Genomic DNA, 26728 nt, shown 5'->3' with positions numbered 1-26728 from the left:
AATTAACAAGTTAATGTCTGCACAGCACTTTGAAGATGGAAGGCACTCTGCAAGTGCTAAGTATTATTACTATTATGCCATCAGCCACCTCCCTGCAAAGACCAAATTTAAACAACGGGCCCATTCAGTTCCCCAGGGCTGCCCCCGTGTTCTCTCTGGAGCCAATTTGGATTTGAATGTCATTGGCCTTGCACAGGATTCACTCCTCATGACCCAGTGCGTGCTATCTTTGTTCTTCCCAAATAGACAGCTCAATAAGATACTGTAAATGGTGTTATGAACAGACTTTCCATCACTGTAATGGAGCCTTGTCTGGTTCCTTTAGGTCTACCACGTGCATTTAATTGTCAACTTGAGGTTGTTGTTGTGCAAAAGAAGTGATTATGAAAAACAAAAAGAAATAAACTTGGTATGAAACCACATGCCTCCATTTCTCTTAATACACCCAATTTATTTTAATCTTTCACGGCTTCTGTTCTTGTTGGGAAAATAATAACTCAGCAAAATATAAAACTGGCTCAAAGATAAAGTATGGAATCTAGGTTTTTGTTGAACTAAATAGTAATTATTGCCTATCCTTAAAGACAGCTCACAGATCTGTAATTCAACTACATTCTCCAGGAGAAAAACTAACTAATTAAACACTTCAATGCAGATAACACCGTTATTTTACCTAATCCTAGGGGAAGTGAAAAGTTCAAAGCCCTTTCATGAGGAGAGAAAGATCAAAAGCTCAGCAGTCAGTTGTCAAAAAAAAAAAAGTTAAAATTCTGGGAAACCTACAAACATCTTTTAGCATTGGCCCTTACTCAGCTCAGCAGAAGTAGCTTTTACCTAAATTTTTTTTTTTTTTTAAAAAGCAACCTCATTCCAAAACGTTGCACTTTATATCCACTCAAATCTCCTTGGAAAGGCACCTCCATCCTGGGATACAAGGAAAGGCCTCATGCCATTGAGTGCCTATTAACTTCAACAGTATTTGAAGGTCAATGTCTTACAAGGACAAGATCTAAGAAAATATCCAGGAAGCCCAGTAAACCAGCTCCTGCACCCGAAGTCACAAGCAATGGAAGGTTTCAGAGTAGCAGCTATGTTAGTCTTTATTCGCAAAGAGAAAAGGAGGACTTGTGGCACCTTAGAGACTAACAAATGTATTTGAGCATAAGCTTTCGTGAGCTACAGCTCACTCGGATGCATTCAGTGGAAAATACAGTGGGCAGAATGGAATATACATGGTCATGGGTAGGGGATACGAAGGGCAATACTGGTCTTTTAAACCTAGTGAGTTATCTGCACTTAAGACCATAGGACACAGGGAAGGGCATGGAGGACATCTAGAGAGAAGAAATAGGAGCTGCAGTTAAGATTTTTCAAAGTGGCCCAGGGGATTTCTCCATTTAAATGGAAGATGTTTGGCTAAATTCCCTGTATGCTCTGGACATTTCACCTCACATCCATTTTTGCTTTCACTGGATGAGCTTTTGGCTAATTTGGCAAATGGCCAATGTCACAATCCTACCCCTTTGTATGGAAACATCTATAAAAGTGGATCGCCATCTAGACTGCAACAGCTTTTAATGATCCTATTAAAAATAGCACAACTGTGGCAGAATTCAAGAAACATCATTTGATAGATGAGAAACTGAAATGCGTGGAAGACATGGGGTGGTGATGTTATAAGAAATAAGGGACTCCCATTTCCTGATGGAGATGTCTTCCATAAGACCAGTTTAAGAAGGACAATGAAAATAGCCATGAACCAATTACTGTGTCAACATTTGTGCACCAAGTCCTGAAGAGCCTGAGGCCCCAGGACATCTTTTTCATGTGCACACGAAGCCTGCAGAAGGGGCAATTCTACCTTTACAGCACAATCCTCCTGTTTTTGAAAATAATCTATGTCCTTCCTGGAGGGATAGTACTGCCTCTGTTTTTTTACATGCTCCACAATATACCACTGATCCCGCCTCAGGAATTTTTACAAAAAAAATCACAGGAAGTTAGAACTAGTTCCCATCCCCAGGAATGTAGGCAAGGCACTTAGAAATCACAAGAGACAGTTTTCTTTATGCATATCTAGACTAAGTAATCCCATTCTCCTTGGTTTTTGTCAGCTTCTCTACAGCTGGTCACTGAGGGCCAGATTCTTCTTTGTGTCATCCTCACAGCCCCATGAAGCCTCTCCCGTTCAGTCAGGCACACCTGCCCCATCCCCATGTGTCCCTGAACCCCCCCTGTCCCCATGTATCCCTGAACCCCTCTCCCATTCAGCCCCTGGCTCAATGCCATCACCCCACTAGCTCCTGAGCCACCACCCCAGTCAGTCCCCACCATTTACCCTTCTGAACTGCAGTCTGTGACCTCCCCCCAGCAGCCCTGTGTGCCCCACTGTTCCCCCCCCCATTTATCCCCCATCCCTCCTAACCTGGCTCCAAGGGCTGGGCCCCGTGATGAACACAGCCAGCTGCTGACTGTTACTGCTGGGCAGCAGCAGTTGTCTATTCCCACGCACAGTGACCTCTGGTGGGAAAACGGCAGAACTGCAGCACTGGGGCAGAATGCATTTTCTGTGCAGAAAAAAAAATTCCACACTGGATATTAATTCTGCGGGTGTGCAGTGCTGCAGAATTCCCCCAGGAGTATACCATCTCAGGCTCACTAAGAGACTCCATCCCATCCTAGTGAACACTGACCTGGCCTAATGTAACTCATGCCTTAGTCACCTCCTGGATGGACTAAAACAGTGCAATACACCTGTGCCTGAAGCCATCAGCCCTTAGGAAACCCCAACACACAAAGAATGCTGCAGTGTCTTTCCTCAACAACACAAGCTACCATGATCATATCAAACCTGTTCTCTGCTCTCTACACTACCACCCATAAGAGCCCTAGTCAGATGACATTAATGTGATCAGCTGGCCAGTATTTGACCAGCATGGCCATTTTTTTAATGAATTTTCCAGTTGCCATAAAAATAATTTAGTCTGCCAGTTTTTTTTTTAACATGGGTCTAAAGATTTGCATTGTTCTCACAATACACTGGAATAGCTAATATTAAAAGTTTCTATGTCCAGCTAAAGATGCTGCAGTGTTCCCACTTCCACAGTTTAAGTGGCAACAGAACAAAACTGTTGAAAATACAGCAGCTGTCTGCTCACCAACATGCAAGTGCATTGCATGTGTGTGTGAGACGGTTTGAGACACTATTAGCGGCTGTTGAAGGAGACATTGCAGAGTTGGGTTGGGGTTGCGGTGGGATTGCTTTGTGGTGGAGCGGAGGGGGTTGGGTTTTTCTTTCCTTTTTTTTTTTTTTTTTTTTTTTGCATTTCAAAGGTGGTAACACTTCACCTGAATTGATCTTCAAGAGACTGGATGCCAGGATGCCTAACTGATTGCTTGATGCTCAGGTATTGATGACAGCACCACTTCTCAGGAGTCAGACCAAGCATGAGGGGGCTGTCATTCACATGGATAAAGCTCATCTATGCTGGTGAGAGAACTTTCTCAGGGACCAGTCACAGGTTGTGGAACAAACTTCACAAGATCCAAGAACTATCTTAGGCATCATCACCTTCTGTTCCAAGTGCAAGATGCACTTTTTTTAACCTTGCCTTCAATATATACACATGTAGCAGAGCAGGCAAACAAAACAAATTATCAGAAAGAAAAAGAGAAAAGGGAGAACCACACGTGACAAACCTTAGTCACTTTGCTTAATGCACTTCTGGAAGGTGCTCAGATACTATGCTGAAAAGGGCAGTGTAAGAACCTGAATTAAACTTAATATTTTAAATTTTATTGGACTAGCAAGGTTTGTGTATTATTTTAACCATCAGCGCAGTACTGTCAGTGTCTTAGCACGGATATATTATAATAAAAAAAATTACACCACCACCAGGAACTAGATGTTCACTAATTCTCCCTCATTGCAAGCTCTAGTGGTAAGGCCCACGGTGTGAGGCCGTTTGCGACATTTTCATATGTATCTGCAAGAGCACCGTATTGCAACCACCACCAATCCTAAACAGGATGCATGCACAGGTGCAGTGCATGTGCAGGCCGAAGGCAAACACAAAGGAAATTCACGTGCACACACAGAACGCTTGCAGCAACGGAACGCAGGGAGATCAGCACTTAAATGTCGGGGCCACAGAAGCACCCTGTAAACGCTTAAGACGAAGGGGGAAAGGAGTGGGGGGAGAAAGGGCCAGCTCACAAACAGAACGTGCACCAAGTGAGATCCGTGCACCAGCCACCAACGGAGGTAGGGACCACGCGCGCACGGAATACGCAGGCTCAAGTTGCGGCGGGAAGGTGCATGCACAAAACGCACAACGCCCAGTGCCCTTGGAGCACGCACAGGCAGGTGGCCCAATGCACGAGCCCGTCGCAGCAGGAGCAGAGGGACGGGCGGGCGCGCGCGGGCGCGCGCGCGCTCCCCCGCTGTGCAGAACACAGAGGGGACAGAGCGGGAAGCGCGAGGACGGGGCCCGCGCCCTCTCCCGGCGCTGCAGCCAGCTCCCCAGAACGTCCTGTCGCGCAGGCGCGCTAGGCCCGGCCGCCACCTATTTCACAGGCCGGCCGGCTCCACCGCCCCCGCTAAATAAGTCCCAGCAGCGAAGCCTTGCGCCTGCGCGGGCCAGAGCGGCGCGCGCCGGAGCCCGGCTCCCCCCTTCTCCCACCCGCCGCCTAACAAGGAGCCGGAGCCTGCGCGGGGCAGCGGGAGCCCGAGCCTGAGGTAAGAGCCGGGCCCGGCGCCGCCGCTGGGCCTCCGCACGCACCGTCCGGCCAGCGGGTCCCTGCGGAGCGTCAGGACGTTACGGCAGCGGCAGGGAGACGGCGGCAGCGCCCGGCCGCCCGCCCCGCTCCCCTCCCCGCCCGGCGCTGCCAGCGTGAGCGCGCCCCCGCGCTCCCCCCCTCCCCGCCCGGCGTTGCCAGCGTGAGCGCGCTCCCCCTCCCCCTCCCCCGCCTGCGCTGGGACTGCGGGGGCCCCAGCGCGCGCGGGAGGGGAAGAAGCGGGCGCTGCCTCGCAGCTCGCGCGGGGGCTGCACGCGCCGCCTGTGGAAGCGGCTCACCCCCCCCCCCCCGGTGGGGCTGCGCGCGGTATCCGCCCGCGCACCCTCCCTCCTCCGGCTGCCTGGGCATTGCCTGCCGCTGAGCCGCGCGCGCCTCCGCGTGCACGGACCCCCCTGGCGTGTAGCGTCTGCACCACCCTGCCTCCAGATATTATACCCCCCCTCCCCCCCCGCGGGGATTGAATGCGGCGTTTGCCCCACCCTGCTTCTAGCTGTGCCCTTCTCTACCCGGACATGGAAGGGATTGTCTGCACCACCTTGCGTCCTTTTGTGCATGCAGGATTAGTACCCCTCGGCGAGCAGTGCATGCGGTCTCCGCACCCACGCCTTCCCCGCAGACCCGCCTCTGAATAGTGCATGCAGTATTTACACCCTTTTCCTCTGGGCATTGCTTGCATAGTGTTCATATCACCCGCTTCTCTTACAATACACTCCTTCTGGGTGTTGCATGTAGCGTTTTCTTACACTATAATACACTATCCTTTCTAGGTGTTTGGTGCAATATTTACACCCTACCCCCATTTAAATTTTCTCCTCCTTCGGGCATTCTACGAAATGCATCCCATAACCTTTCATTGCAACCAGCCCCTGTTACTTTGCATGCATTGTGCCATCATTCCAATTGGAAACATGCCCTTTGGGCACTGTATAGAGTATGTAGGTAATATGTGCACCATCTTGTAGTCAAAAGTACCTCAGACATTCTGTGGAAGCCCTTTTCTCTCGCACGCCTGCTAGCATTATTGTAGTCTCCATACCCATAGACCTCTCAAGTGCCAAGATCTCCCCTACTATTGCATGTAATATGTTCACCTTGTGCAGTTTGTGCCCTCCCCCACCCTGCCTAAAGCTCAAGTGCAGTCACTGCATGTTGTGTGCAAAACCCCACCCAAAAAACGGATACTGGCAACCCCCTTCTGTTATACGGTTGACCTAGTATCGGAGGCAAGTCCTTCTGGTTACTGTGATGCTCTGGAATATCTGTGGTATCTTGAAAAGCACAGATACATAATTAAATATTAAAATGAATTTGTTGATTCTGTAATAATTAAATTAATCTAAAATTCTGTGTTTCAATATGTTTCCAAGCATTTTATGTTGCTGTGTACCTTCTGATTTGACGCAGAATTCAGGGCTGGATACTCTTCAGAAATGGGTTGGGGATGGAACCCCTTAGCAGTTCCAAAATAAGCAGTTCTATGCCTGTTTCCAGAGCATGCAATTTGTGTTTGGTGATGGCAGGGGAAGTTTCTACCTCTCCTTCTGGCTGTTTAAAGTCAGGTCCAAGGAATTAATCTTTCCGTATATCCTGGTTTCTTAAAGCAGAGCGTCTTTTCTTTGTCCCTCTTTTCATTCATGTGGTTAGGCAGACAGCTGCAGTGATAGTGGAAAGTGCACTGTAAAAATAAAAGAAATAGTATTTTTTTCAATTCACTTAATACAAGTACTGTAGTGCAATCTCTTTATCAAGAAAGTTGAATTTACAAATGTAGAACTGTGTACAAAAAAACTGTATTCAAAAATAAAACAATGTAAAACTTTAGAGCCTACAAGTCCACTCAGTCCTACTTCTTGTTCAGCCAATTGCACAGGCAAACAAGTTTGTTTACGTTTGCAGGAGGTAATGCTCCCTCTTCTTGTTTAAAATCTCACCTGAAAGTGAGAGCAGATGTTCACGTGGCATTGATGTAGCCGGGGTTGCGAGATACTTATGTATCAGATGTGCTAACAATTCATATGTACCTTCATGCTTCAACCATCATTCCAGTGAACATGCATTCATTCTGATGATGGGTTCTGCTCGATAACAATCCAAAGCAGTGCGCACTGATGCATGTTCCTTTTCATCATCTGAGTCAGACGCCACCAGCAAAAGGTTGCTGGTAAGACTGGAGGTACACAGAAAGCAAAAGAGAGCACTCTTCTAGCAACTCCTTGTATTCTTTTGGCTTGAGCTGTTGCTGTGAGAACCTATCTTTCATGAATACTTAGTTTAACCACCAAAATCTTGGGGGGAAGAGCACTTATTTAAGGTTGAAAAAGTGGGGCATGTTTAGGAACGAGAAGAATGAGGGGGGACATAAGTCTTGAAATATGTGAAAGGTTGTCATAGATAGGATGGTGATCAGTTGTTCTCCATGTCCATTTAGGGAAGGGCAAGAAATAATCAGCTGAGTTTGCAGCAAGAGAAACTTAGATTAGATATTAGGAAAAACTTTCCAATTATAAGGATGGTTAATCACTGGACCAGGTTACCTAGACAAGTTATGGAATCCCTGTCATTTTGAGCTTTTTAAAAACAAGTTAGACAGACACCTGTCGGGAATAGTCTAGGCATACTTAATCTGGCCTGAGTGTTGCGGGATGGATTAGATGACTTCTTGAGGTCCCTTCCAACCCTACATTGTGATTCTAACAAATTTAAGTTCTCCTTTATAGCTGTTTTATAATTCAGTATCTTCAGCATTGGGTGGGTCATTGTAGTGGTTGATCTCTGGATTGTACAGTAGCTAGAGCATAGAGTCTCTGGCCAATATTGGGAGGATGAATAGGGTGGAATGAGATCTCCATCCATAGTGGGATGATGGGTGCAGGTTGCTGAATGGTTAGCAGGTGGACATGTGAGATGCACTAATGCACGAGTGGAAGGTGCTCAGATACTATGGTGATAAGCATAGTATAAGAATCTATATAGAACAGAAAGTTGTGGTCCCTGGGAAAGCATGGAATAAAAGGTTGTCTAGTCATAAATTAGCAATAGGCTCTGTTACAATCTGAAACCCAGTATAAAGCGTTTCCTCTGAGACAGTGGTGTGCTTTTTCTGTGTCTTGACCATTAGTTGGGAAAGTTTGGCTGGGAATAATAGGGCAGAGATATAGCTGGTTTAGAAATTTTGGCTGCAAATTCTCTTACTTTCATATATGATTTGTTAGTGATGTTAGCTAGCAGCTAGAGGCTCTAGCCGAGAACAGGGCTTCATTGTGCTAGGTGCTGTACATGCATAGTAAGAGACATTTCCTACCCTGAAGAACTTCCATATGAAGTAGGCAAGACAGACAAATGTGGGAGAAAAGAAGTACAGTCCCCATTTTACAGATGTACAGCTCTTTGAAGATTTGAGCCTGAGTTGTAACTGTGTCTGATCTGAAGCTGAAAATAAAAACTGGCCTCCCACTTCAGTGTTTGGAAGTGGCACCCACTGGTAGAAAAAACTATCTGCCCATTTGCTTGACTAAATTCCTGTTGTGGCTCAGCTCAGATTGCCATGGCCTCTACTGCCCTTTGGGAAGCAAGCCTATAGCGGACTGTAGTGCTCTTCCCAAAGTGCCATATTGGGCATAACTGGTAGTGTCGACAAGGAAGCTGAAGCAGAAAATAGTTCCTTCTCATCTTCATATTGGTCAGCCAGTACACCCAGGATTTTTAAATGTAGGCCAGAGCAGATCTGCAGCTTGTCCTTGAGGGAGGGGACATGCAACATATAATTTTCTTTTTTTAAAATAACACACTTGGCTGGGAAGAAGAAGTGGCGGGAGGGGAAAGACCCAAGGCAACTTCTGTTTTGTTTTGTTTGGCAAACATCTTGAGGGGCAGGTTGTTCTTGTAAGGAGCCTTAAACTGTCTTAGCCTCTCCCCTGCTCTGCTTTTCTGTAGGATGAGTGGAGTATAAAACTGAGGCTCTAGTCTGCAACAAACACCACATGTGTGGACCCCTGTTTCTGGGCTGAGCTCTGCTGACTTCTTTGGGGCTCTACCTGAGCATAGGGGTCCATGTGTAGAAAAGAGTACCTTAATTTTGGAAAGCAGGGCTCTGGGTAAAGACACAAGACACTGTCAAAAAAAGAAGAATGAATGGGTAAAATAAAGGTTCAAGAGAATCCAGGTGATTATAGAAGGCATAGAACAGGAGTACAGAGAGCCTGGGGAGACAGCAGGCACAGGCTGGATCCGCTGGGCCTGGAGCTGTTCAGGAGCAGCCCTGCTCCCTGTGTGCTGCAGAGCCATGCCCAGGCTGACTACTTGCCCGAGTTGGCAGCTGATGATTCATCAGAGTTCTGTGGCTCTTACGCAAGAGGCGATTCCAGGCCTTGCTCTAGGGGCAGGGCTTGGGCCTCGCCGCATTATAAAAAGTGGCTGGGTATGTGACCAAGAAGGCAGAGACAGCTAGGGCAGCAGCTGCGAGTACCAATGCTCAGACTGGTAAGGAGGGGAAAGGCAAGCCGTTGGCTCCCTGTGTGCAGCCTGGGAGCAATAGAAATTTGTGTGTGTGTGTAAAATGTGTGTAGCATACTGTAGATGTGGAGAAGAGGAGGCAGTTGGGAGAGAGCGTGCTAAATAAGTAGGGTCTCTGTCAGGGGTTTCCTGTTTTGTCACTTAAAATCTTTTGCATTTGAATCTCTGATCCCAGAATCCAAACTATCTGCAACAGTCTGTTTTGAACCTGGAGAAAGTAGTTCCAGAGGTGTTTAAGATGACATCCTTAAGTGTGGTGTCACTCTGCTCTGAAAAGTGACTGTGCTTTGTTTGTTTTTTTAAAAAGGCATGATGAGGTTCCACATTTAGTATGTCAAATATTGCTTACTTCACAAGTAAAGAATTTTTTTTCTCCGCTAATTGTCAGCCTTTCAGGCTCAGGTTAGTATCTGAAAGTCATGCTGTGTTCTTTCTGGCTCTTGCATTTCACTAGCAATAAGCTTTCTAAAGGGCAAATGCTGCTCTCACTTACAGTTATCATAGAATCATAGGACTGGAAGGGACCTTGAGAGGTCATTAGTCCAGTCCCCTGCACTCATGGACTAAGTATTATCTAGACTAGTGGTTCTCAAAGCTGGTCCCCCTCTTGTTCAGGGAAAGCCCCTGGCGGGCCGGACCGGTTTGTTTATCTGCCGCGTCCGCAGGTTCGGCCGATCGTGGCTCCCACTGGCCATGGTTCGCTGCTCCAGGTCAATGGGGGCTGCGGGAAGTGGCACAGGCCAAGGGATGTGCTGGCCGCCCTTCCCGCAGCTCCCATTGGCCTGGAGCAGCAAACCGCAGCCCATGGGAGCCACAATCGGCCAAACCTGCGGACACGGCAGGTAAACAAACCGGTCCAGCCCTCCACGGGCTTTCCCTGAACAAGCAGCGGAGCGGCTTTGAGAACCACTGATCTAGACCATCCCTGACAGGTGTTTGTCCAACCTGCTCTTAAAAAAACCCCGATGATGGAGATTCCACAACCTCCCTAGGCAATTTATTCTGGTGCTTAACCACCCTGACAGTTAAGAAGTTTTTCTTAATGTCTGACCTAAACTGCCCTTGCTGCAATTTAAGCCCATTGCTTCTTGTCCTGTCCTCAGAGATTAAGAACAACAATTTTTCTCCCTTCTCCTTATAACAACCTTTTATGTTCTTGAAAACTGTTATCATGTCCCCTCTCAGACTTCTCTTCTCCAGACTAAACAAACCCAATTTTTTCAATCTTCCCTTATAAGTCATGTTTTCTAGACCTTGAATCATTTTTGTTGCTCTTCTCTGGACTTTCTCCAAATCTTTCCTGAAATGTGGCACCCAGAACTCGACACAATACTCCAGTTGAGGCCTAATCAGTGCTGTGTAGAGTGGAAGAATTACTTCTCCTGTCTTGCTTACAATAGTCCTCCTAATACATCCCAGAATTATGTTTGCTTTTTTGCAACAGCGTTACATTGTTGACTCATATTTAGCTTGTGATCCACTATGACCCCCAGATCCCTTTCCGCAGTACTCCTACCTAGGCAGTCGTTTCCCATTTTGATTGTTTCTTCCTAAGTGGAGTCCTTTGCATTTGTCCTTATTGAATTTCATCCTCTTTTCTTCAGACCACTTCTCTAGTTTGTCCAGATCATTTTGAATTTTAATCCTATCCTTCAAAGCACTTGCAACCCCTTCTAGCTTGGTATGCAGCACTCTTGTGGGTTTGCACAAGTGTAAACAATAGTGTAACTTTAAGCCTGTAGAGTTACACACATGACCCTACAACTGAGTTAGTTAATGAACCAGAAATATCCACGTTTACTCTCTCAAACTAAAGTTATTGGTTCTGCAGGGATGATTGTTGTAATAACTTTGGTAAGTAAAGTGAGACTCTATGCACCAAAGGAGCAGATCCACTGAGTATGAATATGCCATTTTTGTAAAGCCACATTTCAGAGTAGAACTGAACTTTGAATGGTAAATAGTACCATTAATAGTTGGAGAATCACTTCTCCAGTGCAGTCTATTATACATGGTATATCTTGGTATTATGGTAATGTGAACAGACTTTCTAACAGAGCACTGAAGTGCAGAACAATAAAAGTGTTAAGCAGTGTGTAACAATAAAAGTGTTAAGCAGTGTCAATGTGACAGCTTCACTGCTCAACATAATCTTGTCTATATCAGTGAAACTAACAGAGGGATTCCCTGTGGTGATACATTTAGTAAGGCAGAGAAGTCTTCTGATTCTTCAGGGGGTCTTTTTTCCCCCTTCAATCAATAGCAGCTAGGAGGCAAGCCAGTAATGGAAAAAAAAAAAACTATGGAAAGCTGATAGCAAGAGCTAGCTGAGATAATTGTGCCTTTAAAGGGACACCATCAACATTAAAATCAGAACTGTAAAAATATTTTTTCTCTTAAATTTGTTACTGATCCCTTAGAAACACTGACTTGAAAACAGTTTTCTCTGTCACTTTATGCTTTCCAATTCTGCAAAGTTTCGTTTTGGGCTAAAACTTCTGGGAATGGAAGGAATTTCATTTACATCCTGGAGCTGACTCTTTCCATGAATCAGTGTACAGAAATCAATATGACCTCCTGAAGGCTGCTCCTTACAGGAGTACCATGAGACAGATTTTGGAATCACCAAGGACAATGGGGCCCCGACTTGGTGGGACTCTAGATGCTACCACAGTATAAATGTTAAATAATAATAGGAATCTTCTGGGAGTGTACCAGAGAAGGAGGATGTGCAAATGTTAACAGTGGAGAAACCTTAGGCAGTAGCAGAGATGGACTGGAGACCTAGGGCTTTTGGGGCTGGCATAAGGAAGTTAGGAGCTGTGGTGACTAGATAGTGGGCAAGCTTCAAGGGGAGAGGGGAAGAGAGAGGGTAAAGTTGCTCACAACAGGTGGTGAAAAGTGTAGTGTGTAAAAGTTTTAAGCACATTAAAATAGGAAACACAAAGTTTTAAACATAATTTCACTGACATTCACACAAGACATTAAGTAACAAGAAAAGAGACATTATAGATTGAGGGTATATTCCAAACGGAGTAGCCAGGTTGTTGTTTTGAAACACTTTTAGTGCCACTAAAGAGGATTCTGGGGTATCTTTGCTTGAAGTTGCTAGCACTTTGAAGCCAACTCCTAATTGATAGAATTAGGAAAATGCTTCCTTCACCCTCAACAAAGTAATCATTATGAAGTTTCTTGCACTTTACTTTAAAGCATCTGGTACTGGCTACTGTCAGAGACAGGATACTGAGTTAGAATGACCATTGGTTTGACCTGGTATAACAATTCCTATGTTCTAAAGTGCCATGGATGTGGGCAAAGAGGATGCTGGGCTATATCAGAGCCCTGAAGACTATGTCTGTTGCAACTCAATAACAGTCCGGATGGGAGCAGGAGATGACATGCATCAACCTCTCTCCCCATTGTAAAATAGATGTGGGGAGGAAGGAATAACAACAGGGAAGAGCCTCAGATTACAAAACGCAGTCCAATTGTCACAAGGCATACAATGCTCAGACAATGGCTTGCTGGTCAATAGTTCTTTAGTGTCAGGAGTAGCTAGCCAGTTGAAGATATCCTGTGATGAACAGTTACATTAATAAATACCAATGACATGGACAGGCTCTACTGTTTGAATGTTTTTTCACAGGGTGCCATTTTATGGGGCCAAAAGAATGCAAGGTCTGGCCTCTCCTGTTTCACTTTATGAACGTAGGCAGTACTGGGAGAAGTTCAGCTACCATGTAATTTTGTTGTCTCAAATGGCTTCTGAAGAAGCAACCGCACAACAGCAACAAAGCCTATTAAAATCCTACACCCAATACTAAGGTATTTGGGTTCCTATGCATAGACTTGGTACATTTTCCAATATCTCGTCTTATGGTTCTTATATTCTTCACTTAGACTGTTTTCAAGATGGAACCAGTGGGATGGGAATTACTAATATTTTATTTGGGATGCAGAATTTACCTGTGAAATCCTTGAGAAGGCCTTGGTCCTGTTCTGTGTTGGTTCTTCTCTTTCTAGCCATTTTTATTAGTGAGAATCTTCTAATGTATCACATTTTTGGTCTTTCTTTTTTTGACAGGAAACCAGTTCACGGAGGGACCTCTCCACGCAGCTGGTGATCTTTGTGCTCTCCTGCCTAACCATGGCAACCCCAGATGTGAGCGTTCACATGGAGGAGGTGGTCGTGGTAACAACACCTGACAATGTGGTTGATGGCAGTGGTGTGGAAGAAGTGAAAACTGTGCTAGTGACCACAAACTTGTCTCAACATGGGTAAGAAATGGTTTCACCATATGCAATAGAAGTGATATGGAGGTTGGGGCTTTAATATTCAACCAAAGCAGACATCAAATACCTGTGAAATACAGGGTTCAGAGTAGGAGTGAGAGTCAGTCCCTTATGATCCTTCCTGTCCTGTGGTTGTTTGACTTGTTCATTGACAAGGGAGGACCAAGTTTTCACCCACCACCTTGGATACCATGCTAACCAAGTAGAGTTAGATTAATAATCCCCATATCCCCTTCCTGATGATCTTTGGCCAAGTGTATGTAGCCAGGAAAACAGGGTTTACCAACAGCTGTTAAATTTTGGAGTGGCCAAGTTGGGTTAAAACTAGGCTTTAGCTGAGTGTCTTGTCTACACTGTAATTTCTACTATGTTGAAGGAACTTCTGTTACAACACTGACATTGTTAAAACATGGTTTGGTTTTGTAGCATACACTGTTCCCAAATAGGGTTTAACCATATTCTGCTGCAATCCTGGATTTTGGCTGACCTGACATGAGCCTCAGGGCCATGGTAAAAATCACTTTGGTTTTGTCTACTCTGCAGACCCAAACCATGTTGTGTCTGGATCGGGGACAACCAAATTGCCTAATATTATAGGAATTGCTGCAAAGACTAAACTAGGCTTCTGCTTGAGCTAATGCTTTGATTTTTTTGAGTTTGGTTGGTCTTATCCATACATGCTGTACTAAACTGTATTATAGCTTGGTTCTGGTACAGTAGAGTTTAATCACTGTTGTTAAGCTCTTTCATTTTTGTAGCACGGATGGAGACTATAGCAAGGTTTCAAAACACAGTTCTTGTTTGAGGGGAGTGTGATGCATTCATGTCCACACTGGCCATGGAAACTGTTAGTTGTTGGAATGTCTTAAACTGTAATGCAGACAGGCCCTGAAGCAAAGGGGGATGTCTCCTCCCAAACATTCAAGATGGACAAATGTCTTTAAATTAAAGAAAAAAAGTTAAAGTAAATATTGCTGTTTTTCTTGGGTGAGTGGGGAAAGAATACAGGGTACAGCACTCTCCTCTCCATGAAATCATGTGAGGAGATCCTTTTGCAATCTCATACTCTCACCTCCCAGCATTTTGCTGACATCAAATAGGTGTCACGGTGTCTCTTCTCATATTAGTGCAGAGGACTCCAGTGGGTTTTCTCCTTGAATCACCCTTATGCTTACTTGCTAAGACATACAAAGTAATAAGGTAGGGAGAGAGGGCCTTCTCTTCAGCAGCAGTTAATTGACCACTAGTTCCATCTGCTGTATTGTGGAAACATTATATGTTTGCTGAGTCTTTTACTCTTCTACTACTACTACAGTATTGTTACTTGAGACCCATATATTTTAGAGATAGAAAAGACACGCTAGGTTATCCCTAGAGAGGAGGCTGGGAGGTTTTATGGTTAAGGCACTTGAATGGGACAAGAGAGATCTGGGCTAAATTCTTAGCTGTGCCCAGACTGCCAGTGTGATTGTGGGTAAGACACTTAGTCTTTCTGTACCTTAGTTCATCATCTGTGAAATGGGGATAATGGCACTTTCCTACCCCTTACAGATACTGAGGATAAATTTGATAATGTTCACCAGGGGCTGAAGGTCATATAAATACCTAGACAGAGCTAGTCTCCTTGCTAGTGCAGGATTCTCTTTTTGTTTTGTTTTGTTTTGTTTTTTAAAACACATGTAGGCATCCATGTGTGTACTGAGTTTTACATCTTTTTTTACTTTGCTTTTCCTCTTTTTCTTTTTTCAGGTCAGCAAATGTCTGTTAAATGCAATTAAATAATCATTTCGAGTCAACAAAATGGTTGAAACAAAAATTAAATAACAATTGGTAGGTCCAAATGATCCTATGCTGATCTAATTTTAAGAAAACTGGAAATAGATTGAAATAACATGATGTACCAGCTACCTTGGATTAATACTGTTGTCCCTCTAAGCATAATGCACTAACAAAACCTACCACTGGAATACTTAACTCTCTCTTATTCAAAATTTGCATCAACAGGGTGTGCAGGCCAGCTTGCGTTTGCATAGATTTGTATTAAGTTAAGGCCATAATTCACTGTAGTGCTGGACATAGAGGCAGGATTATTTCTAACGAAGTGAAGAATCTTTTAGATGCTGAAGTCCTTTATGTATCAGTGCTTTAGCTAGAGTATAGATAGACCACCCTGAGATAACTGAATTAGCTTCTGAGAGTCTGATGCTGCATTCCTTGCACGTTCCAAATTCCCATTGACTTCATTTATCCTTGAGGTAATTGGCAGTACGATCCCCATGCCATCTTATTCCTAAACTCCTCAAACACAGATCACACAGTGTCCTGCTGGTTTGCGTATATTTTAGTAGTAGGAACCACCACCCCCTCTGGTGTGAGCTGAAGCCTTCTAAACCAGGGGTGGCCAACCTGAGCCGGAGAAGGAGCCAGAATTTACCAATGTACAGTGCCGAAGAGCCACAGTAATACATCAGCAGTCCCCCCATCAGCTCCCCGCTCCTCCCAACTCCCAGCGCCTCCTGCCCACCAGCAGCCCCACCAATCGGTGCCTCCCCCTCCCTCCCCGCACCTCCCAATCAGCTGTTTCATGGCGAAGGAGTGAGGGCATGGCAGGCTCAGAGGAGGGGGCGGGAAGGGGTGGAATGGGGGCAGGGCCTGTGGCAGAGCCAGGGGTTGAGCAGTGAGCACCCCCCGGCACATTGGTAAGTTGGCGCCTGTAGCTCCAGCCCCGGAATCGGTGCCTATACAAGGAGCCTCACGTTAACTTCTGAAGAGCCGCATGTGGCTCTGGAGCCACAGATTGGCCCCCCTGTACTAAACTCACATAATTGAGGATCTTAAAATACAAATCTGTTCTACAAAATGACTTTGGAAAAAGGATACCATGAGAGTCCATATGTACTGTTTCTCAAAGACTCCACTTCAAATATGTAGTTCATAAGTAAAAAGATGCTGCTTTTACTTTTCATCCCTACAAACTCATCTTGGAGAGAGTAACTGGGCTCTTTCTATCTCATGCATCACTGCGACCAATGGGACCTCAATGGCATCTGTGCAACTCCTCTGTCTTCAAATTATGCACTCAGTGATATCTTCATACTCCTGCTATCTTCAGTGGAACTCTTCAGCTGTAATGATTGGAACTTATTGGTAATTCTGTTTAATACTCAAACTAGAATAGAATCCACAGCTCGTTCTATCTTAGAGTAGAAAAGCAGTACAAAGTGTTTTTGGACACTAAGCAGATATGTGTACAAATCCTAAGGAAAATGTCTTTTAAATTAAAAAGTACACTTTTCAGAGATGTGCACATTAAGGTGGACATGAATCAATTGGGAATGGAAAAAGGTAACTAAATCAGTGTTTTATTCACTAAACCGTGTGCCCATGTCAGGAAATTGATCCACAACTGTTTTCATATTGTGATATAGCAAAATCTTTTGTTTGCAATGTGTATTTTTGGGTCCAGGATTTTAGCAGCATTCTGCAGGGACCTTCTTTCTGTAATTTTCAGCAGTGCCAGGGTAATTACTAATAGGCCCTTAGCAATAAAGATGACAGATGTCACTGAAAACACTACCGAGATATAGAACAGAGTTGTGCTTCTCAAAATCCTTACCAACAGTGAACTTGGAATGGCTGTAAAATATAGTTTTTTCTCATGTTTGAAATCAGTTTTTAAGTTGATATTTTAGATACTGTACTGGGGGGGTTGTGTTGGTTCCTTATTTTCCTAGACTTTCCTAGACTGGCTGACTCTTTGTGTTCACAAAAAGAAAATGGCCTGTTTATACACAGAAGTCCTAAGTAGTGAAGGGCTGTTCGTGTTATTTGACTGAATTTTCCTTGGCACTTCCCTGGCTTATACCCAGAGCATGTATACATGTTGGTGCTTCCAGAGCTTCTGGATTTTCAGTAGGCAGGAAATCCATTTTCATATTTACAACTGGCTCCAAACAGATTTCTTTGACCAAAACAATCTCTTGTTTGAAATAGATTAGGAAGTCTGCTGCCATTTACTGTTTTTTTTCCTCCTCTGGTTTATGGCTCCTTCTGGGGAGAAGCTTGAATGATCCTGTCTGATAAAATGTGAGCAGCGGATGCCTCATGGCAACCATCTAATGCAAATACTTGTTTGGTGGTGGGACACACTGTTGTAACTGGAGAAACTTATTTGAGTACTGTCCCATTCCACCCACCTCTGTCTGCTGAGGTTCACAACTGTCCTGCATCAGCACAGGGGAACAGAGACGGGGGGAGAAGGGGGTGTGGCAAAGCAGAGAAGGAAAATGGGTATAATCCATTTCAAGTGCCTTTTTTCTTCCAGTTAAACCTCTGTGGGGAAAAATATCATTTTACAGGAGCCTCAATAGTGTCATGAGTTATTGTCTCAAAGACTGTAGAAGGTTATTAGAGGTTGGGATTTAAGATGCAGCTGAATTAGTTTTCCCTGCCAAAAGTAATAGAAGGTATAGAACCTGATTCTTCTCTCACATACACTGGTTTTTGTTCCTAATTTACACCCATGTGAGAGAGATCTGAATGAGGCCCATGGTGTATTGGTGTTCTGTATGTAAGAAAGAGATCTTTCTCTTTTGCAACCACCACAAGGCAGGTCCAACTAAAATGGCACTTTGGCTGTTCCCCTAGATGAATTTAACAAATTACTGGGAAGGAATCCTGTGGCAAACTGTTGAATTATTGAATTACAATTCTTCCTTTCTTCCCTGCTATTAGCCTCTCACTCCTCAAACAGTCTTCCCTGTATGTGTCAGCTCAGCATCTGCAGTTCTGACTCTGCAGGTTTGCAGGCCTGCCATGTGCCTAGCAAGACTTCAGAAAAGCCCAGCACTACCTTGGAAGTGAAATGTATATGTGGGTGAGGCTTGGAGCATGACTTGACTTTAAAACGATTCTTCATGCTGAACATGAATGTGACAGTCCAATACAGACAGAATAAGTATGTTCTGCAGCAGGTCATCGTCAAAATTATTTGGGCCAGTGAATTGTTGATGTAGGTTGTCAGGGATTGAGTTGGGTGAATAATTTGTGGGGTGTGCACGCCTCCTTTATAAGTGGTCAGGCCACTCTCCTACAAATGTGCGAGACCCAAGTTCCATTCCCCACTTTACCTGATGTGAACAAGAGATTTGAACCTGGGTCTCTCTCAGCAGATAAGTGGCCTAACCACTGAGCTATAGAATATTCTGATGTGGGGCTCTTTCCTGTTGAAGATACTTCACTGAGTATAAATAATTAAATAGTCATAGGGCTAGAGAAAGATTGAGTGACTCTATTTCCTGGTGGTTAGGGCACTCACCTGGGAGTGAGTTCATATCCAGTTCATGACATGACCAGGTTCATGTCATAAGAGCTGCCATACTGGGTCAGACAATGGTCCACCTTGTCCAGTATCTTGTCTCTGACAGTAGCCTGTAGCAGAGCTTTAGAGGGAGAGTACAGAACAGGGCAATTATGGAGCAATTCATCCCTGTCTTCCATTCCTGCTTAGGGTCACTCTAAGCACCAGGTTGTCTCCCTGACCATTTTGGCTAATAGCCTTTGATGGACCCATTCTCCATAATGTTATCCAGTTTTTTTGAACCCTGTTATACTTTTGGCCATCACAACATCCCATGTCAATGAGTTCCACAGGTTAGTTGTGCGTTCTGTCAAAAAGTATTTCCTCTTTTTTCTGTATTAAACATACTCCCTATTAATTTCATCAGGTGACAACTGGTTTTTGTATTGTGGGAAGGGGTAAATAACACTTCCCTTTTCACTCTTTCCACACCATTCATGGTTTTCTAGACCTCTGCATATCTGCCTTTAGTAATCTCTTTTCTAAGCTGCACAGCCTTAATCTTTTTAGTTTCTCCTTGTATGCAAGACATTCCTTATCTTGGATCATCTTTGTTGCCCTTCTTCATTTCCATTATATCCTTTCTTAAATGGGGAGACCAGAGCTGGACACGGTATTCAGGAACCATGTATTTATATAGTGGCATTATTATATTTTTTGCCTCATTTTCTATCTGTTTCCTAATAGTTCCTGACATACTGTTAGCCTTTTTGACTGCTGCTGCGCACTGAGTGAAAGTTTTCAGAAAACTATCCACTTTGAGTCTAAGATCTGTTTCTTGGGTAGTAAAAGCTAATTTAGAACCCACCATTCAATATGTGTAGTTGAGATTATTTTTTCCAATGTGCATTTATCAATGTTGAATTTCATCATTTTGTTACCCAGTCACCCAGTTTTTTGAGATCTTTCTGTAACTCCTTGCAGTCTGCTTTTGGCCTTAACTATCTTGAATAATTTTTTACTGTCCGTAAACTTTGCCACTTCACAGTTCCACCCCCCTTTTCCAAATCATTAATGAATATGTTGAACAGCATAGGTCGCAGTTACGGATCCCTAAGGGGGGACCCCACTATTCAGCTCTCTCCATTCTTACCCATTGTGTCCTGTCTTTCAACTAGGTCCTGAGAGGACTTTCCCTCTTATCCAGTGGCTACTTAATTTGCTTTAAAGGCCTTTGGTGAGGGACCTTGTCAAAGGCTTTCTGAAAATCCAAGTACATTATATTGACTAGCTTACCCATATCCAAATGCTTTTTATTCCCTCAAAGAATTCTAATAGATTGGTAAGGCACGATTTCCCTTTACAAAAGCTGTGTTGACTGTTTCCCCAATAAATCGTGTTTATCTATGTGTCTATGATAATTCTGGGTCTGTTTGTTTTTTAAAAAGTTTCTGCCAATTTGTCAGTACTGAAGTTAGGTTTACCAGCCTGTAATTTCCAGGATCTTCTCTGGAGTCAGTTTTAAAAATCAGCATAACATTAGCTACCTTCTAGTCATTTGGTAGAAGGGCTGATTTCAGTCATAGGTTACATACTACACTTAGCAGTTCTGCAATTTCATATTTGAGTTCCTTCAGAAGTCCTGGGTGAATACCATCTGGTGGTGACTAATTACTGTTAAACAGTTTGTTCTAAACCTCCTATATTGACACATCAATTTGGGACAGTACTGCAGATTTATCTCCCCCAAAAGAATAGCTCTGATGTGACTATCTCCCCCACATGCTTGAAGACCGATGCCAATAATTCCTTTTGCTTCTCTGCAATGATCGTGTCTTCCTTAAGTAGTGTTCTTTTTAACACGTTTGTCATCTAGTGGCTGCACTGCCTGTTTGGTAGGCTTCCTGCTTCTCATGTACTGTTAGCTTTTGCGTCTTTAGCAAGTTGCTTCTCAAATTATTTCTTGGCCTGCCTTATTATACTTTTACAACTTACTAGCCAGAGTTTGTGTTCCTTCCTATTTTCTTCATTAGGATTTGATGTCCAAATTTTAACAGATGAATTTTGCATCTAATGGCTTCCATTGTTCTTTTGTTTAGCCTTGGTAGCATTATTTTGGTCTTCCTGCTGTCTTTTTTGATTTGGGGTACACTTTTAGTCTGAGCCTCTCGTGGTGTTTTTAAGTAGTCTCCATACTGCATGCAGGCGTTTGACCCTTGTGACTGCTCTTTTTAATTTCTGCCTAACTAGCATCCTCCATTCTTGTGTCGTTCCCTACTCTATTGACTAATTATTTATACACAGGTTTCAGAGTAGCAGCCGTGTTAGTCTGTATTCTCAAAAAGAAAAGGAGTACTTGTGGCACCTTAGAGACTAACAAATTTATTAGAGCATAAGCTTTCGTGAGCTACAGCTCACTTCATCGGATGCATTTGGTGGAAAAAACAGAGTAGAGATTTATATACACACACACACAGAGAACATGAAACAATGGGTTTATCATACACACTGTAAGGAGAGTGATCACTTAAGATAAGCCATCACCAACAGCAGGGGGGGGAAGGAGGAAAACCTTTCATGGTGACAAGCAGGTAGGCTAATTCCAGCAGTTAACAAGAATATCAGAGGAACAGTGGGGGGTGGGGTGGGAGGGAGAAATACCATGGGGAAATAGTTTTACTTTGTGTAATGACTCATCCATTCCCAGTCTCTATTCAAGCCTAAGTTAATTGTATCCAGTTTGCAAATTAATTCCAATTCAGCAGTCTCTCGTTGGAGTCTGTTTTGAAGCTTTTTTGTTGAAGGATAGCCACTCTTAGGTCTGTGATCGAGTGACCAGAGAGATTGAAGTGTTCTCCAACTGGTTTTTGAATGTTATAATTCTTGACGTCTGATTTGTGTCCATTCATTCTTTTACGTAGAGACTGTCCAGTTTGGCCAATGTACATGGCAGAGGGGCATTGCTGGCACATGATGGCATATATCACATTGGTAGATGCGCAGGTGAAGGAGCCTCTGATAGTGTGGCTGATGTGATTAGGCCCTATGATGGTATCCCCTGAATAGATATGTGGACAGAGTTGGCAACGGGCTTTGTTGCAAGGATAGGTTCCTGGGTTAGTGGTTCTGTTGGGTGGTGTGTGGTTGCTGGTGAGTATTTGCTTCAGATTGGGGGGCTGTCTGTAAGCAAGGACTGGTCTGTCTCCCAAGATCTGAGAGAGCGATGGCTCGTCCTTCAGGATAGGTTGTAGATCCTTGATGATGCGTTGGAGGGGTTTTAGTTGGGGGCTGAAGGTGATGGCTAGTGGCGTTCTGTTGTTTTCTTTGTTGGGCCTGTCCTGTAGTAGGTGACTTCTGGGTACTCTTCTGGCTCTGTCAATCTGTTTCTTCACTTCAGCAGGTGGGTACTGTACGATATAACCGCATTTGCTCCAACCCCTCAGACAGAGACAAACACCTACAAGATCTCTATCATGCATTCCTACAACTACAGTACCCACCTGCTGAAGTGAAGAAACAGATTGACAGAGCCAGAAGAGTACCCAGAAGTCACCTACTACAGGACAGGCCCAACAAAGAAAACAACAGAACGCCACTAGCCATCACCTTCAGCCCCCAACTAAAACCCCTCCAACGCATCATCAAGGATCTACAACCTATCCTGAAGGACGAGCCATCGCTCTCTCAGATCTTGGGAGACAGACCAGTCCTTGCTTACAGACAGCCCCCCAATCTGAAGCAAATACTCACCAGCAACCACACACCACACAACAGAACCACTAACCCAGGAACCTATCCTTGCAACAAAGCCCGTTGCCAACTCTGTCCACATATCTATTCAGGGGATACCATCATAGGGCCTAATCACATCAGCCACACTATCAGAGGCTCCTTCACCTGCGCATCTACCAATGTGATATATGCCATCATGTGCCAGCAATGCCCCTCTGCCATGTACATTGGCCAAACTGGACAGTCTCTACGTAAAAGAATGAATGGACACAAATCAGACGTCAAGAATTATAACATTCAAAAACCAGTTGGAGAACACTTCAATCTCTCTGGTCACTCGATCACAGACCTAAGAGTGGCTATCCTTCAACAAAAAGCTTCAAAAACAGACTCCAACGAGAGACTGCTGAATTGGAATTAATTTGCAAACTGGATACAATTAACTTAGGCTTGAATAGAGACTGGGAATGGATGAGTCATTACACAAAGTAAAACTATTTCCCCATGGTATTTCTCCCTCCCACCCCACCCCCCACTGTTCCTCTGATATTCTTGTTAACTGCTGGAATTAGCCTACCTGCTTGTCACCATGAAAGGTTTTCCTCCTTCCCCCCCCTGCTGTTGGTGATGGCTTATCTTAAGTGATCACTCTCCTTACAGTGTGTATGATAAACCCATTGTTTCATGTTCTCTGTGTGTGTGTATATAAATCTCTACTCTGTTTTTTCCACCAAATGCATCCGATGAAGTGAGCTGTAGCTCACGAAAGCTTATGCTCTAATAAATTTGTTAGTCTCTAAGGTGCCACAAGTACTCCTTTTCTATTTATACACAGTGGAACAGCTTCAACAGGCGAGATTGAAAGACCCGTGTATCAGAATATCCTATTTCCTCCTCTCCTATGCTGTTACTTGTTCAAAAGCAGGAACTCTGGAATCCTAGGAGAGTTTTCATCTACCTCATGATTCTGAGATGCCTCCCACACAAGATCCCCTATCTCCACATTATAGCTGCCCCTGATCTGTGTGAACAAGATACTAGTCCTGTGGCTGGAAGGGAGAGCAATTTCTTGACACTGTAGTTCTACCCTACAGTCATCTGCTGAGAAGTCAGAAGGGAAAAACCGGTAGCCCCTGAACTTGACTTTCCTGTGTAGCCTAGCACTGTCTTATGTAATCAGCTAATGAATCATTGAGTCAGTCAGTCACTTCAGTCCCGCCCTCCTCCCCCTCTTTATCAGAGCAGGCCAGACTTTAGATTTACATCCTCCATAAACTCCTGCTTAGCACACCCAGTTCATACAGATTGAAACTGCTGAAGTGTCAGGAAATTTGTTAACTATCATTTCCTCTTTCTCCCTTCCCCACCCCAGGACTTCAGAGAGGTGGAGAGAATGTGCTGCGGTAATTACACTGGGTCTCTTTGCCAGAAAATCCAAATGCAGGTCTTTAAAATCCAGTAGAGATGGCTATGCAGACAGATAGACAGAGATGCTATCTATCAAGTGGCCAGCATGCTCTTGCTTTCTTGCATGGGAATCTTCTGTGAAAGATTAACACATATAGCATCAGTGTTCTGTGCTAGCTAAGATTGCAACAGCATCCCCTGAGTGTAAAGAAGAAATATTTACAGTCCAAAGTAGCCTAAATATATTTCACTTATATTTCACATTTGTGTATATTTTTAAAATTTCTTCTCTTTAAATAGTCTATTTTGCATGTACTCTGCAGATTAAGCTGATACAAGCCAGGAAATAACTGGGAGGATAAGGAAGCCATGCAGAGCCATTTGTCTGTGTCTCCTTCCATTAGCAAGCACTGAAAGACAGGGAGAGCCACTAGTACAAGGCAGGAAATAGAGGAACACTTTGATATGGTGTCTTTAATTAGCTGTCTGCCTATGGCTGCAGTGGCTTATACTATATGTATAGGTTTCAGAGTAGCAACCGTGTTAGTCTGTATCCACAAAAAGAAAAGGAGGACTTGTGGCACCTTAGAGACTAACAAATTTATTTGAGCATAAGCTTTCGTGAGCTACAGCTCACTTCATCGGATGCCAGGCAGCCTGAACTATGGGGTACACAGAGATGCTATAAAATGCACATCTGTATTCATGGGTTGATTGGTTTGTTCACAGATCTTTAGTAAAACATTTTCAGTTGCAAAAAAGAAACAAGGGAGAAGTTAGGCCTGGTCTACACTACAGAGTTTTGTCGACAAAAGTGATGTCAATGGTCAACAATTGTTATAATAAAAATCTATATGTCATGTTCACACTCGCTCCTTTGTCAGCAGAGCGTATCCACAGTTGGGGCACTATCATCGACAGTATGAACAATGCACTGTGGGTACCTAGCCCACAGTCCAGCTGAACACCTTCTGCTGCTAGGTGTTGTGGGAAGGCAGAGCGGATCGCAGCACATCTTGGGACCTGGCTCACTATCCCATGATGCATTGCTTTCTTTCAGCATTCCATAGGCTTCCAGCTTTCTTTCGCAGCATTTTTCAACGGCCCTTGTTTGCTGTGCACCCCAGCATCTTTGTGAGAGGGGATGGATCCTGCACTGCTCTCCTATGCTCTGATAACTGTCATGAAGACATTGTGAAGGCAGCTCAGTTAATCATGAAGTTCCTAACTGAAGAAGACTCCCAGTTGCCTGGGATTTAGTTGGGGATTGGTCCTGCTTTGAGCAGGGGGTTGACTAGATGACCTCCTGAGGTCCCTTCCAACCCTGACATGCTGTGTGACATGGATAGGAGCAACTTTAGATTGCTTTGGCTTTCACAGAACAGCTGCAGAGGGTGGACCATTGCTTTTTGGGCTCAGGAAACAAGCATTGAATGGTGGAATCATATTGTCATGCACGTCTGGAATGACGAGCAGTGGCTACAGAACTTTTGGCTGCAGAAAGCCAACTTCCTGGAACTGTGTGCAGAGCTCGCCCCAGCACTATCTTACAAGGACACCAGATTGAGACCTGCCCTATCAGTAGAGAAGTGCGTGGCAATCGCTGTGTGGAAGCTGGTGACTCCAGACTGCTACTGGTTGATCGTGAATCAATTTGGAGTCGGGAAGTCAACTGTTGGGGCTGCATTAATGCAAATGTATAGAGCAGTTAATCGCATCCTGCTACCATGACTCTGGTAAATGTGTGTGAAATAGTGGATGGCTTTGCAGAAATGGGTTTCCCTAACTGGACAGGCAGTAAATGGCACACGTATTCCAATTTTGGCACCAGGCCACTTTGTGATGGAGTACATCAGTAGGAAGGGGTATTTCTCCATGGTATTGCAGGCCCTTGTGGATCATCATGGGCATTTCGCTGATATCAACGCACGGTGGTCCGGGAAGGTGCATGACACACTCATCTTCAGGAACACCGGCCTGTATAGAAAACTACAAGCGGGGACTTTCTTTCCAGACCAGAAGATTACAATGGGGGATGGTTAATGCTCATAGTGATCCTGGGAGACCCGGCCTACCCCTTACAGCCATAGCTCATGAAACCTTGCAGGGGGATCTGGACAGCAGCAAGGAGCAGTTCAACCACAGGCTGAGTAGGTGCCGGATGACCGTGGAATGTGCCTTTGGCAGATTAAAGGCGCACTGGTGATGCCTTTATGGTAGGTTAGACCTCAATAAGGATAATATTCCCATGGTCATAGCCGCATGTTGTACATTGCATAATCTTTGTGAAGCTAAGAGTGAAAGGTTTGTTCAGGGTGGAGTGTTGAGGCAGACCACTTTGGCTGTTGATTTTGAGCAGCCAGATACCAGGGCTATCAGAGGGGCCCAGAGTGGGGCAATTCAAATCAGGGAGGCTTTGAGGCAACGCTTTCAAATGAGAACCAGTAATGTATATCTCTGTGATTGGTGCTGCAGTGTTACATTACATGTAGTTTTCCTAAGAAGCAATGGTGACATTTGGGGCCTTACATTCCATTAAACAAATGATTACACTGCCTGTGTATATAATGGTAGTGCCTACTATCTCAATTTGTAGGAAACAAATAAAGATGAGTTACTGTTCAAAACTTTGCTTTTATTAAACAGGAAACAACACACAAACACACAGAAAGGGGCTTGGTGGGAAAG

General features: G+C 44.3%; 1 protein-coding gene across 1 annotated transcript in view; it reads left to right on the top strand.

Annotated features, from left to right (window-relative positions):
* The first annotated feature begins 9147 nt into the window (after positions 1 to 9147).
* Positions 9148 to 26728, top strand: part of GMEB2 (glucocorticoid modulatory element binding protein 2) — a 36631-nt gene continuing 19050 nt past the window's right edge. Inside the window, 2 exon segments of the mRNA XM_038369809.2 lie at positions 9148 to 9276; positions 13394 to 13587. Of these exon segments, the coding sequence (XP_038225737.1) occupies positions 9265 to 9276; positions 13394 to 13587 (206 nt within the window). The 5' untranslated portion in view covers positions 9148 to 9264.

Source organism: Dermochelys coriacea, chromosome 13 (genome assembly GCF_009764565.3).
Source record: "Dermochelys coriacea isolate rDerCor1 chromosome 13, rDerCor1.pri.v4, whole genome shotgun sequence".
Taxonomy (NCBI): domain Eukaryota; kingdom Metazoa; phylum Chordata; order Testudines; family Dermochelyidae; genus Dermochelys; species Dermochelys coriacea.
The sequence above is the reverse complement of the archived record's forward strand: the minus strand, read 5'-3'. Positions and strand labels throughout refer to the sequence as shown.